The sequence below is a fragment of the Cervus canadensis genome, chromosome 13 (genome assembly GCF_019320065.1).
Source record: "Cervus canadensis isolate Bull #8, Minnesota chromosome 13, ASM1932006v1, whole genome shotgun sequence".
NCBI lineage: Eukaryota > Metazoa > Chordata > Mammalia > Artiodactyla > Cervidae > Cervus > Cervus canadensis.
Window position 1 is genome coordinate 46,264,148 of NC_057398.1, and position 15,375 is coordinate 46,279,522.

The following is a 15,375-nucleotide window of genomic DNA, read 5'->3' on the forward strand; positions in this document are numbered from 1 at the left end:
TCTAGTGATTAAATAGTCTAGGTTACTTGCCACATGGTTTTCCTTTCCACACCAATTTTTATCCTTTCTTTCATGTACAGCTGGGCTCTCATACAGACCAAAGGATCTCTGTTTTTAATAAGTCCAAGACTTGAAAGGCATTACCTACCAAAAGTTTCTAACTCACAGTGCATCATAATACCCTTTGAATGATGTAAAAAGATCAAGTCCTATAACTCTGCAGTGAGCCTTGGCAGTACTTGGAGACAGCTAAAATAACTGCTGTCCTTAGGGGACTGCTTTTAAGAACAAGGAGGTCTCTACCCACTTCAGCCTAAACAGGTAACACCAGTTACTGCCCAGACCTCTCTCTTCCCACTTAGCGGTTGCATTACTGAATAGCTGGTTGCATTTTGAATGCTCTAGGGACAAGAGCTCACAATGTAGAGAAACTTTGTGGCAAACCATTTTGTAAAGTGAAGAATTCTTTTGGAAACTGAATATTCATATCTCAATTTTGAATTATTTGAAGAGCTTTTTCTAGATCAACATTTTTTTCTTAGAAATGGGATATACCTATGTTAAGGCAACTGGCTCTTTATGATACAAGAACAAAGTTTAAAACCTATTAACTAGATTGCCAGGTTACTGAGTGGGCTGGTTGACTGATTCTTTCATTTATTTATTCACTCTAAAGTATGCACTGAGCACTTCTTTGGATGGGGAACACTTTGCAAGTCAGTGAGGTAGGAGGACAAGGAGAGGGAGGAAAAAACCATCAAAACAACATGGTTCTGGGATCTCCCTGGTGGTTCAGTGTCTAAGACTCCACAGTCCCAACACAGGGGGCCCAGGTTCAATCCCTGGTCAGGGAACTAGACCCTGCATGCCACAACTAAGACCCAGCACAATCAAATGTATTAATTAAAAAAATAAACATGGTTCCAACATCCAGGAGCTTACGTAACTTTAGCTGAGAGGCAAGACATTGTATGAAACTATTTTCTTACTCGTTGAAGAATCTCTAGAGCCTTATTCAAGGCCAGGCACAAAACCGCCACTCATTAAATATTTTCTTAAATGATGAATAAACGAGTTCAGAAATCAATGAACCAATAAGAATTAAAGTGCATCACAGAATTAATCAAGGGCTCTGGGAATTCAGGGGCAGACAAGAGACCATTTGAAACTCAGAGTCCTAGTAAGAGATTGCAAAGGACCTGAGGAAGGCCCTGAAGGATGGGTGGAATTTAGATTAGAAAAGGAGAAAAGAAACAACATTCAGGCAGCAAAATTCATGGTAAGATTTTGGGGGTTAAATGCAGGAATGTGGACGGGGAAGAGAGCAAGTGGGTAACCTTCTTGAACTGGGAACCCTGGCTTCCTGAGGAAACAGAAGCAAGTAACTCAGTTACTCAAAACCATTTTCTAAATGTCCTCTTATGACACACATGCTCAAAAGCAGCTGAGAGCAATTGCCCTGGCCACAGAGTAACTCTGCAGTCAGCGAGGCTGCTGTCATGCTCCTAGCAAGGGCGGGTCATAGGATTCTGCACTGTCAGATTACTAGGACCTGGCTTTCCCCAGGGGCCCAGCTTCCCCTGGTACAAAGAGTACAGATGCCACACCTTCAAGGAAAGGGGACACCCAGGACTCTGGTGTTATGCAGTACATTTTGAAAGTAAATTCTTGCCATGTGTACACCAGATTATATGCCACTCCCTTCTACTTCCAAAAATTACCAGATAAACAACATCAGAGTCTAGGGACCCTGACACTAATGTCCTGCCTCTGCCCTTCTTTGGACAGATGAATTAAATGATAATTTGCTGTGCTCTGCTGTGCTTAATCGCATCTGACATTTTGCAACTCCCATGGACTGTAGCCCGCCAGGCTCCTCTGTCCATAGAATTCCCCAGACAAGAATACTGGAATGGGTTGCCATGCCCTCCTTCAGGGGATCTTCCCAACCCCAGGGATCAAATCCAGGTCTTCCACATTGCAGGCGGATTCTTAAGCACAGGGAAGCCCAAGAATGCTGGAGTGGGTAGCCTATCTCTTCTCCAGAGGATCTCCCCGACCCAGAAATCAAACCAGGGTCTCCTGCATTGCAGATGGTTCTTTACCAGCTGTTCTACCAGGGAAGCCTGATAACTTGCTAGTTATCAGGTACTAATGTTTCAGGTCCACAAGCTGATTAACTTACTAGGTAATTGCTGCTGGATCCATTTGACATCATAAACCTTTGATTTAACAAATCTTATTTTTAATTCTTTCCTACCATAAAAGTTGGTGTCAATTTTTACAAACTTTTTCTCAACCTCGAAAAGGGCATCTCCAAGAGGAGAACTTCTTGAAAGTTTCTTATCAGGGAAAATGTCCTGAAGCAAAGGTGACTTATCCATTCTTAGAGTCTTTTACTTTAGAATTCTGAAAAAGGGGAGGAGGGATGCAGCCCCTCAACTAACTGAAAGCAAACGTCAGATGATTCTATTTCAGCAGTCACTGAGCTTCAAATTTACATTGCCTTGTGCGACTCTGATTCGTATCTGACTTCATCTCCTCTACCACATAACAGGAGAGCAAAACCACATACTTTTGGCTAAATGCTTTTTCCCAGTACCTGGTACAATGCCAAGGGAAGGTAGTTGATCATTAAATGTTTGCTGAGTAAATCAATGAATCAGTGGCACTAGAGGAGAAGGCAGACAGGCTTTGGAATCGGGCAGATCTGGGTTTTTGTTGTTTACTGGCTATGCTTAGTATGTGTGTGTGTGTTTAGTCGCTCAGTTGTGTCTGACTCTTTGAGACCCCAGGGACTGTAGCCTTTGTCCATAGGTTTTTCCTGGCAAGAACACAGGAGTGAGTTGTTATTTCCTGCTCTAGTGGATCTTTCTGACCCAGGTATCAAACCTGCATCTCCTGCATTACAAGTGGATTTTTACCCACTGAGCTATTGGGGAATATATGACCTTGAACATGTAATTTAACATCTTCTACAAATTCAGGATACCAGTAAACAACTCTCAGTACTCTTATGAAGACAGAGTGAAATAACACATGTGAAATGTCTAGTTGATAATAGATGTGAGCTGAGGACTAGTTTTTTTCCATCTCCTTTCTACCAAAGCATGATTGCTCTTTTTCAAAACTACTTCAGCTATTTTATTAATATTTCCCTTGCATTTCCAAATAAACTTTAGAAAAAACTTGTTTATATCTATTACCAAAAATATTGCTGGGAAGTTCAACCAGAGAAATCAAATCAATTTAGGGAGAATTGTCATCTTTACAATGTTGAGTCTTCCAATCCAAGAATACATATCTCTCAGGTCTTTGATTTCTTTCATTAGTATTTTGTACTTTTCAGAATATAGAACCTGAACATGTCTTGTTAGATTTATACATAGTATTTTTCCTTCTTTCTTTCTTTCTTTTTTTTTGTGGGGGGGGCTATTGTAAATAGTTGTGTTATAAATTTTTTTTTTACTTGAAGTATATTTGTTTTTTATGTGTTGACTTTGTATCTTATGATCTTGTTAAAAAACAGTTATTAGTTTAAGACTTTATTTGTAGATTCCTTGAGATTTTCTACAGAGTCAATTATGTCATTTGCAAATAGGGGTCGTTTTCTTTCCTTCCAATCTGCATGCCTTTTATTTCATTTTCTTGCCTTATTGCACTAAGACTTCCAGCAGTGTGTTGAGTAGAGAGGTAAGAGTAACATCCTGTTTTGTTTTTGATTTTAAGAAGAAGTCAGCCTTTCACCATTAAGTATGATGTTAGCTGTAGGTTTTTATGGATGCTTCTTATCAGGCTGAGAAAGTTCCTTCATGACTTGCTAAGAAATATTACCATAAATTGGTAGAATTTATCAGGCTTTTGACTGCTATTATATTTTATAAAATTTTGATTTGATCCATAATATACAATACCAGAAAGTTACCAAAACAAATCCTGAAGTCAGCATGTTGAATATGTTGAATATTAACTTTGAGGAAGCTTGTTGGAATGTGCATCTCATATACATTTACCTTAGTTCACCTCCTGAACATCAGCATGATAAAAAATTCTATTATTAAATTTTAATTTCTAGGCCCTAGGGGTCTATCCATAGTGATTTAGGTACCAAAATTAATTATTGAAAGTGACTAAAATCCTCCTAAGAAAGATCCATGAAGATGCCCAAACCTTGACTCACTTCTAGGAATGTATCCTAAGAAATTAATTCAACTGCATCAAACATATAAAAGCTCAGCATAACCAAATGTCCGACATTAGGGAGCTGGGTTTCATAAATTATAGCACGTTCAGTTGTTCAAAGAATATTTATTAAATGTCTACCAAGTGTCAGTTATCATCTTTGATCCTAGGGATACAGCTGTTAACACAACATTCAAAGCTCTCTTTCCAATGGGGAAGACAGACAAAAACAAGATATCTAAGTAAACATACAGTATGGCAGATGGTGATGAGGGTATTGGAGAAAAATCAAGCATAGAATATGGATGAGGAGTCCAGAGAGTGAACACAATACTGTTTAAAATAGAGTAATAGGTGAGCCTCACTAAACAACACAAAAGAACATTAAATATTAGAATTAAGACTATTCTCTAGCAGTGTGGAAAATTTTAATATACTGTATTAATTTTAACATAATATATTGTTAAATGAAAACCAAAAAATATGAAACAGAATGCCTGCTGTGTTTTCAAGTTTTTAAGTATATATGCTATTTATGTTGCTGTTCAGTTGCTAAGTCATGCCCAACTTTTTTGCAACCCCATGGACTGCAGCATGCCAGGCTTCCCTGTCCTTCACTATATCGCAGAGTTTGCTCAAACGCATGTCCATTCAGTTGGTGAGGCCATCCAGTCATCTCATCCTCTGTCACCCTTTTCTCCTCCTGCCTTCAATCTTTCCCAGGATCAGGGTCTTTTCCAATGAGTCATCTCTTCGAATCACGTGGCCAAAGTACTGGAGCTTCAGCTTCAGCATCAGTCCTTCCAATGAACATTCAGGGTTGAGTTCCTTTAGGATGGACTGGTTGGATCTCCTTTTTGTCCAAGGGACTCTCAAGAGTCTTTTCCAGCACCACAGTTCAAAAGCATCAATTCTTTGGCACTCAGCCTTCTTTATGGTCCGACTCTCACATTCATACATGACTACTAGAAAAACCATAGCTCTAACTATGGTTTTTAGCTTAACCTTTGTTGGCAAAGTGATATCTCTACTTTTTAATACACTGTCTAGGTTTGTCATGGCTTTTCTTCCAAGGAGCAAACATTTTTTTAATTTCATGGCTGCAGTCACCATCCACAGTGATTTTGGAGCCCAAGAAAACAATATTCACATTTTTTGTTGATCAGTCACTAAGTCATGTCTGACTCTTTTGTGATCCCATGGATTGTAGCCCACCAGGTTCCTCTGTCCATAGAATTTTCCAGGCAAAAATACTGGAATGGGTTGCCATTTCCTCCTCCAGGTGATCTTCCCAATGCAAGCATACAGCCTGCACCTCCTGGTTGCAGGGACACTCTTTACCACTGAGCCACCTGGGAAGTCCCACATATACATATATATATATGTGCATAGATGAAATATAAAAATTTTAAATAGTTGTTTATGGGTGGTTTTAATATTATTTTACAGAATTATTCACTCTGAGCATATTACATTTTAGTTTTTTAAAAAAAGAAAAAAGCTTAAGGTTTTGTAGAATTAATATGAGTTTGAATGAAAAGGAGGATGACAGTATAGACAGAACTCATATTTGTTCTGGAAGAATTTTACTAAGGGCACATCAGAAGGAGAATCTTCTATTAAGGTAGCTAAGAAATTATACATTTTAAAGGTGATAAAAGATATGTTGTTCGTGCTGCCTCTAACAACAGTGTTGGCTGTGAGTTTGTAAATGATGGCACGTTTAACATATGTTCATACCTAAGTCACATTCTGATGTGGTGGATGACTATTTTTTAAGATTAACTAAAATAAAATGCACTGACATATCTACTGCAAGCTACATTTTCTTATGTGTTCAAGAGATGATAGCTAATCACACAAAATGTGATCTGGTGCCCTGTATGCATGGTAGAGGCATTCTCTAAAGATGTAGAATTGGCAAGGTCACCCTCCCAGACAAGGTCTTCTGATTATTCTGGAAGCTTAGGCTTAGACTCAAAGTGAGTTATTAATGTGTTCCTCTGAAACGGTTTCTACCACATAGCCAAGTCACAGCCACCCAGGACTGATGTTCCTGTGGTGCTGATTCAGAATTTCTAGGCACTGAGCAATCACTCCATCATCAAAGGCACACTTGGTGTTGTCTTGGTTAGGAGCACAAATGTCCTAAATATCTTGCATTCTTCTCCAGCATGTCACTTCTAGTGAACTGAAATCCCAGCAGTGATGTTTTCTGAGTTTAAGAGAGAGCTCAATTGTGTTTGCTCAGATTCTCTCTTTCATTCTTTCTGCCTTCTTTTTTCTTTTTTTAAATAAACACACCAGTGCTGAAAGTAAAAACACACTTAGTAATGAACAGATTCTGTTGGATAGCCAAACTGTTCTATTACAATCTTGTTTGAAACTTTTCAACTTGCTTGAAAAACAGAGGTGAAGTAAAGCAACCAGCTGGCCTGTGGACAGAAGTCAACAAGTTATCCAAGGAAAAGAGGGAGATATCACACTCTTTTTTTCCAGTTCTTCCTCCCTCATGGTTACTGCTTCTTTTGTATTATCCCAGTTTTGTTTTGGCTGATGGTCAGGGTGCCCCGTGGTTGTTTTGATACAGCACAGTCGTTAAGACAACTGTTTCTGGAGCTAGAGGAGTCTAACCATGGATTCTCAGAAGTTACTTTACTTCTCAGAATTTCAGTTTTCTTGTCAGTAAAGGGTAGTGATAAACACTTAATAGGATTACTGGGAGGCTGATAGGAGTTAATACGTGTTGGTGGTGGTGGTAGTTAGTTGCTAAGTCATGTCTGACTCTTTCGTGACCCCATGGACTGTAGCCCACCAAGCCCCTCTGTCCATGCAATTTCCCAGGCAAGAATATTGGAGTGGGCTGCCATTTCCTTCTCCAGGGGGTCTTCCCAACCCAGGGATCAAACCCGTATCCTCTGCATTGGCGGGCAGATTCTTTACCACAGAGCCACCAGGAAAGCTCCTTAATACATTTTACTGTACACATAATACATGTTCATAAATAGAAACTCATATAGTCTCCTTTCTCCAACCTGATTTTTAGGTTAGAAAACACACATGCATCATTGTCTCACGTAACTCTCCAGAAAGATATCATAATCATCAATGTACTTAGCTGGTGCCTGAGCCTGTTAAACTGCTGTAACAAGCTTCAGAGGCTGAGTGGGTTGTAAACAATAGAAGTTTCTTTCTCACATTTCTGGAGGCTGAAGTCAAAGATTGGGGTGCCAGCATGATAGGGTTCGGATGAGACCCTCTTCCAGGTTGTAGGGTGCAGACTTCTTGTATTCTCATATGGCAGACAGAAAACCAGAGGACACTCTGAGGTCTCCTTCATAAGAGCACTAGTTCCATTCACGAGGGCTCCATGCCCATGAGATAGTCACCTCTCAAAGGCTCCCCCTCCAAATACCATCACACTGGGGTTAGGGTTTCAATATATGACTTTCAGGGAGGACACAACTGTTCACACACATTTCCACTCTGGTGAGGCAAAGACTGACCACAAGCCACATGGGTCTCAGTACATTGTTCTTCTGCTACCCCATGTTGATGCAAATTGGAGGCCCAGCTGTCTTTGTATATACATAATATATACACCTTGTACAAAATTCACAAGGTACACCAAAGGTAAACTGTAAAAAATAAGGCTTTCTCCCACCTCTGTCCCCGGAGGCACTTAGTGTCTTCCCCATTGTAGACTCTTTCTCAAGTGAATACTTAGATGCAGTGGTTTTCTATGGCAAGCCCTCTCCAGTACATAAGCAGATGCAAAATGAAATTTTAGACTAGAAACATTATATATTATATGTTTAAACTGGAGCCAGCAAAAGAAACAGAAAGAGTTCAATGTAGATAATGAGGTGGTTACAAAATCATTGGAAGTGTTGGAAGAGTATGCTCTGGGGAAGGCTTCCAGGAAGCTTCTAGAACATCTTCACAAAACTGACCCATCATAAAAGCAGCTACCTGTGCCCTGATGAGGAAGTTGCTTCCAGACAACTGAGTTCAAGAACCTGGTCCCAAAGCTAACAGCACTGCCACTCCAGCTGCCTCTCTGCCCTCAAGAAGCTGGTGTTTGAGCACTAAATGCAGCATTCAGCATTGCTTCAACACGATTGCCTCTTTTACCCTCAAAGCTGGAGACTGGACACTGGCATTTCTGCTGCAGAAAGAAACATCACATTTTCTTAACCAGTTTCGCCAGTAGAAAAAGGCAAAGAGGCAGAAATTAGCCCCTGTCTCATTTTCATCTTCCAAATCTCACTCAATTACCTCTGATTCGAGGATCCTAACTCATTTCCAGAACTCTAGTCATGAGGGCATGTGGAAGATGCAGTGCTTAGCCTACAAGCGAGTGCAGTAGGAAGATACCTCAAGAAGAGTGAGAAAGGAGGCTACGTCCCCAACTCACACAGTACTTTTTACTCTTAAAGAAAAGCATGCCTCTGTATATTGGCTTATGCTTTCCATTTCTTTTTGCTTCTTTTAGAGTTTATTTCCTGGGGCTTCCCAGGTGGCTCAGTGGTAAAGAATCTGCCTGCCAATGCAGAAGATACAGGTTTGGTCCCTGATCCAGAAAGATCCCAAGTGCTGCAGGGCAACTAAGCCCAAGTGCCACAACTACTGAGCCTGTGTTCTAGAGTCTAGAAGTCACAACTATTGAGCCCACGTGCCGCAACTAATGAAGCTCAAGCATCCACGAGCCCGTGCTCAGCACCTAGAGAAGCCACCACAGTGAGAAGCCCGCGCAGCACAATGAAGAGTAGCCCCTGCTCACCACAACTGCAGAGAGCCAGAAATAAATAAATAGATCAATAAATAAATTTTTTTAAAAAAAGAGTCTATTTCCTTCCCTAAATAGTCTAGCAGAAGCTATGAATGGTCCTTCTACTTTCAAGACAGACTTTGTAGTACTAGGTAGTCATGCCTGGGAAATGTATATAAACTTGCAATAAGAAACTTCATTTTAATTTTTTTTCAGAATCTTATCCATCATGACTGCCATCCGGCTACGAGAATTTATTGACCGCCGCCCAGCAATCCCACCCAGGTAATGGTCTTCCAAATGAAGACACCTCCAGAGCTGCAGCACGGAAGACAGGCTCCTGGGAGACTAGAATTATTCACTCTGCTGCTTGCTCCCTGATTTAGAGACAACTGCTGCCAGAGGTTCTACTGAAGTTTCTTTGGGTTTACAAAAAGTTGTTTTTTTTAAAAAAATCCTACATTTATGGCAGCATCCAAGCAAACTGACAACTCCAAATTTTAGTACTTAGTTATTTTCCACAATGTTTAGTCATCAAAGATATGTCCTTTTGCTTCCAGAAATCACTGAAGGAGGAAGGGAAGGATGCTTTGTTCTTAAAAAGATGTTCTTTCTCTAAAAAAAAGTCCTATTTTAGAGAAAGTATAGTGCCTACCCTTCCCTCCCTGAAACGCACATGCGGAGGAAGCAGGGTGGAGAGAAAGGGGTGGGTTCCAGAATTACTTGATTTCTGCCTCCCCACATGCCCTTGGCTTTCCGTGTGTGTATTTGAGATTTTTGCCCACCACTGTTGGGCCTGTTTAATTGTGGTCTCATCTCCTGGGGAAAATGGAGACAATCCTCCAATGGCTGCTGCCGCCTGGAGCTAAATGGAACCAAGTCAGGATCACTGGACCTGACCTAAGGCAGCCCATGGGGAGCTGGAGGGTTGGGGTGGAACACAGAGCCAAAGGCGCCAGGCCACGGACGTCCTCGGGCTGGGCTGCATTCAGCTCTCTCGGGCTCATCCATCAGAGGCACACTGTGCCTGCACCAGACTGGGGCCCCCACTCGCCAGCTGAGTGCTCCCCGTGGGGCAGGTCTTTGTCTATTTTCTGTCTCTCCTGCCTTGCAACATAGTGGACCAGTCCATCAGCAGGTTCCTCAATTCTGCCTCTAGGATGTATCTCCATTGGAGTGTTTTTCTTCATTTCCACTGCCACAACCTGGTCCAGACCACCATTGCCTCTCCCCTGTTCACCTACAACAACGGCCACTCTGGTCCTCCTCCAATCCATTCTCCAGAGAGAACCCCACAAAACATAAACAGGATCAGAGCCTTCCATTGCATAAAACTGTGCAATCTGAGACCTTTCTTGTCATCCAGTGGTTGAGAACCCACCTTCCAATGCAACGGACACAGATTTTATCCCTGGTCAGAGAACTAGGATCCCACATGCTGCGGGACAACTAAGTCAGAACTCCACAACTAGGGATCCTAAGTGTCGCAACAAAGACCTAGCACAGTCAAAAAATAAAAAACCAAACCCTGCAATTATTGGATTTTGCATGAAGCCTCAACACTTGCCAGGGCTTGCAGAGCCCTACACAAACAGACCCTGCTGATCTCTCCAACCTCCTCTTAGCTCCAGCCCCGTGATCTTTCTTCTGTTCCTTCAGTAGGCCCGCACTCTTTCATGTCTCAGGGTTTTGGGACATGTTCCTTTCCCCTACATCATTGCCTTCTCGACTCTCTGCTATTCTTTTTACTTGGTTCAACCAGCCCCCTTTCACTCAGCATGTCTCCACTGTTATCAGCTGCTCAGTGAGCAGAAGATGGTGCCATCCTGGCTGGGGGAGGTGTCCTCCTTCCACCTACCTCATCACCTCTGTCAGTTCTCTCTCTCACACCTTTTTTGATTTCCTGTATGACTCCAATCATAACTTTCAATTATTTTCTGTTTCTTTATTTCCTATCTAGATCACCCACTGGAATAATAGTTAACCCTTTAACAGTCCTTAATATGTGGCAGGCACTGTTCTAAGTATATATTAACTCATTTAATCTTCACAGTGACTGGGAGGAAATTGAGTCAAGGAGTGGTTAAGTGACTGTCCTCAGATTCCACAGTAGTGAACTAGCAGAAGTAACATTTGAACCTGCTGGTCTGAAGCCAACATCTGTACTCTAGGTCACTGCCCTTGGCATCTCTGGGTCAGCCCCAGGGCGGGGCTTGTTTCATAGGCCACTCTGCCTAGCAGACTGCCACACTTTTTAGGACCTCTGCGCACCTTTGTTGGAAAACTGAAAATGAATGAATCAATGAGAAAAACTCATTCCAGCATGTGTTTGAGGTTTGGCTTCCTGGTGATTGACAGTATTGACAGAAGGTCTGCCCTCTGCTGCTCCTCTCTGTAAGCATTTACCCAATTAATTCATCCTTAAATGCCTAACCCTTGGGCTATAGCAGGGAAAACCGAATTACAAACCAGTAGGGGCACCTCATAAAGTTAAATATTAAGTGATTTACAAGTACTAGTGACCACACAAAATTCTCGTAAAAGAATTACATTAGATACAAATTATATTAGCCTTGTCACTCAGGGGCAGGACTGAGTATTGTGTTGACTTGTGGGGCCTAAGATGCTCCTGGAAAGATTACTTAGGTTGGATTAAACTCACTGTGGTGTGCAAAAGACAAAGAATTTGTGTTGGACTTAAAGGAACTTTAAAAACATTGACTGACGCAATCTCTGAGACATCAAGGGGCAGCTGTGAAGGTCAGATCATCCTGCCTCAAATGATATACAGCAACACCTATGAGATACTTCAGTCACCAAGGACGTTCACACTTATCTTGTTGATTCTCATGTAGTCATTAATGGAGATAGCATCACCCCCACTTTTTATTTTTATAATTTTTTAAAAATTTCATTTGCCTATTTATTTATTATTGGCTGTGCTGGGGTTTTGTTGCTATGCAGGCTTTTCTCTTTGCTCATTGCAGTGCCCAGACTTCTCATTACCATGGCTTGTTTTGTTGTAGAGCATGGGCTCTAGGGCACGCGGGCTCAGGAGTTGTGATTCCTGGGCTCTAGAGCACAGGCTCACTAGTTGTAGCTCGCTTAGTTGCTCTGCAGCATGTGGAATCTTTCCAGATCAGGGACCACACCTGTGCTTCCTGCATTGGCAGATAGATTCTTTACGACTAAGCCACCAGGGAAGCCCTCCCCACCCCATTTTATTGATGAGAAAACTGAGGCTCCCTCTTCCTTGAGATTTGTGAAGCCAGTAGAGTCTGAGGAGTGAAAGCATGAGGATGTGGGCATGGTGGTCTCCCACCTTCTGTACTTATCAGCTCCTGTCCTTAGTAAGAGACACATTCCCCCTGAGCCTTTGTTTCCTGACTGGTGCAGCACTTACCCCCACTCTACATGACTGGGCCTGAGGAGGGTTTTCCTTACCTGATTATGAACTCTTAGGTGGAAAGACAGTGTTTCTCCTCACTGTAGCCCTGGCATCTAGCACACTTCAGAGCCTGCAGTAAGCACTTGTTTTCCTGAACCGAAAGCAGCCTCCAGTTTCACTGCGGGGTCTACTTCTCTTCCTATTGCTTTGGTACAGGACATCCACTTCCTGTCTGCCCACAGTGAATCACAGAGTTCACACAAAAGTAACGCTGAACTCTTCTCAAGAAGTCATCGCACAAACAGAGATGACTCTGGATGCGACATGGAGTTCAGAGAACTGGGTTTGACTCAAGCCTCTGGCATTTATCAGCTGGGTGTTATTTAGAAAGCCCACTTAACCTCTGTGAGCCTTGGTCTCCTTTTCTGTAACAGGGTGTTAACAGTGTTTACCTAGCAACATGACTGTGAGAGCTAGATGAGATCATCTCTGCGAAGCTTTGTAATGATGAGGCCCAGCACAGACATAGGGCTGCACCATCACAGTGGCCCGGGCTACCTCAGGCCCCAGAGGGATCCTCCCCTTTGGGTGTTGAATTTTGCCTGCGGGGAAGCCCAGATCCTGCTCTGGTTGCATTCACCCTCCCAGGGAACGGGTTTGCTCTTGTCTAGACTGAATGTGTTACCTCAAAGAGCCACGCTGTCAGGCACTGGTAAATACTGTCCCTGGACTCCTACTCCCACCCAGGGAGGAGAAAAGGCCTTTCTACAGCTGACTCAAGAATCTTACAAGCCAAGTCAATAAAGTGGGTCTGAGCAGAGTCCAGGGCAGGGCTCCCAGACCAGGTCTGGAGGCCAGCCCTGCTTTCCTACTCATTAATCGATGTTTTCCTCACACCCAGCCCCTCCTTGGGAGAGGCCGGGTACTGTGCAGCCTCTGGGGGCACTAACTGCCGGGCCAGGCCAGGCGTTATCTCTTAGGAGATAAAAATTCTCTTCCAAACCACTGACATGTTACCCCCTTCATCTAGAGCTTTCTCCTCTTAGAGGTGAAAATCACGGGGGGGATCTTGGAAAGTCTACCCAAAGAGTTGGAATAAAAGCATACCACACCTTCATTCCTCAAATGACCACAACCCCACCCAGCCTTGCCTCCAACACCCACCTGCTTACACACTTTCCTACTCTCTCCACTTCAAAAGCTACCCGGAGAGGGACTTCCCTGGGGGTCTGGTGGTTAAGACTCTCCGCTTCCACTGCAGGGGCTGCAGGTGGGATCCCTGGTCAGGGTACTGAGATCCCATATGCTGCGTGTTGCAACCAAAATAAAAAAAATTAAAAAAATAAAAATTAAAAAGCTACCCAGGGAGACTCCCGAGGGACTTGGGGTGGGCACGTTACCTAGTGCTGGTGAGGGGCTTCTCCAGTCTCAGATGGCTTTTACAGACCATTTCTAGGAGCAGTGCTTAGGCTGCTCACCCAGACTCATGCCCAGGAGGAACCCAGAGTCAAAACACAGCCTAGTGCAAATGGTGTAGCAACCGTGAGAAATCAGTGTTGTTCTGAACTCCAGCTGGATGCTTCACAGAGCCTCCAGTGAGGTGATCTTCCCAAGGTGGGGCTTGGAAACCGGACAGGCACCTAAGAAAGCTATGTCTCCCATTCCCGTGCCCTCAAGAATGTCATTGTTCCCTATCATTATGCCAGTTCTTCTTTCCTCTTACGACCTAATCCCCTGCTGTTATTTACCTTTCAGGGCTCAGTCATATTATCCCAGCCACTGGGCAGGCCCAGACAGACTGTGGTTTTTCTGAAAATCAGAGCTCCCTGAGGTCCTGTTTGCACAGACAGGCAGACCCGCCCTGCTGACAGCACTTGCCTTTTGCACCAGCTAGACAGCAAAGTCCCCACTGGCCCTCACACACTCCACTCTGATCACAACTCTGTCCAAGAGTTGGGTTCTATCATTCCCTCACCTGGAATCTCTTCCCTCTCCTACTGCCTTGCTCAAACCCTAGACAGCCCTCCCTCTTTTCTACCCCACTGACCCTTTATTCAGATCATGATTTCAGCACATAAAGAGCACGATGAAGACAAGGATTGCTTTTGAGTCAGCTTTGTATCTGCAGAGCCTAGTAGTGTGCAGGGCACATTGTTGTCATTATTCAGTCACCTAGTCGTGTCCGACTCTTTGCAACCCCATGGACTGTAGCACGCCAGGCCTCTCTGCCCTCACCATCTCCCAAAGTTTGTCCAAGTTCATGTCCACTGCACGGTGATGCCATCCAGCCATCTCATCCTCTGACACCTTCTTCTCCTTCTGCCCTCAATCTTTCCCAGCATCAGGGACTTTTCCAATGTGTCAGTTGTTTGCATCAGATGACCAAAATACTGGAGCTCCAGCTTCAGCATCAGTCTTTCCAACGAGCATTCAGGGTTGATTTCCCTTAAGACTGACTGGTTCGATCTCCTTGCTATCCAAGGGACTCTCCAGAGTCTTCTCCAGCACTATAGTTCTAAGGCATCAATTCTTTGGTGCTCTGCCTTCTTTACCATCCTGCTTTTAAAACCATCCGTGACCACTGAGAAGACCATACCTTGATTATACAGACCTTTGTTAGCAGAGTTATGTCTCTGCTTTTCAACATACTGTCTAGGTTTGTCATGGCTTTCCTGCCAAGAATCATTCGTCTTCTGATTTCATGGCTGCAGTCACCATCCACAGTGATTTTATAGCCCAAGAAGAGGGTATCTGTCACTACTTTCACCTGTATTTGCCATGAAGTAATGGGGCCGGATGCCATGGTTTTAGTTTTTTTAATATTTAGTTTTAAGCCAGCTCTTTCACTCTCCTCCTTCACCGTCATCAAGAGGCTCTTTTGTGTCTATTTGCCTTCTGCCGATGGAGTGGTATCATCCACATATCTGAGGTTGTTGATGTTCCTCTCGCCTATCTTGACTCCAGCTTGTAACTCATCCAGGCCAGCATTTTTCATGATGTGCTCAGCATATAGTTGAAACAAACAGGGTGACAG

At 43.2% G+C, this 15,375-nt stretch overlaps 1 protein-coding gene across 2 annotated transcripts in view; it reads left to right on the forward strand.

Moving 5' to 3' along the window:
- Positions 1-234: 234 nt before the first annotated feature.
- Positions 235-15,375, forward strand: part of C13H1orf100 (chromosome 13 C1orf100 homolog) — a 33,524-nt gene continuing 18,383 nt past the window's right edge. Inside the window, exons 1-2 of one of the 2 annotated variants that reach the window (XM_043486018.1) lie at positions 235-321; positions 9,170-9,238. In XM_043486018.1, coding sequence (XP_043341953.1) covers positions 9,183-9,238 — 56 coding nt within the window. In that variant the 5' untranslated portion in view covers positions 235-321; positions 9,170-9,182. The remainder of the gene's footprint in view (positions 322-9,169; positions 9,239-15,375) is intronic. The other variant, XM_043486019.1, reaches the window with a different exon arrangement.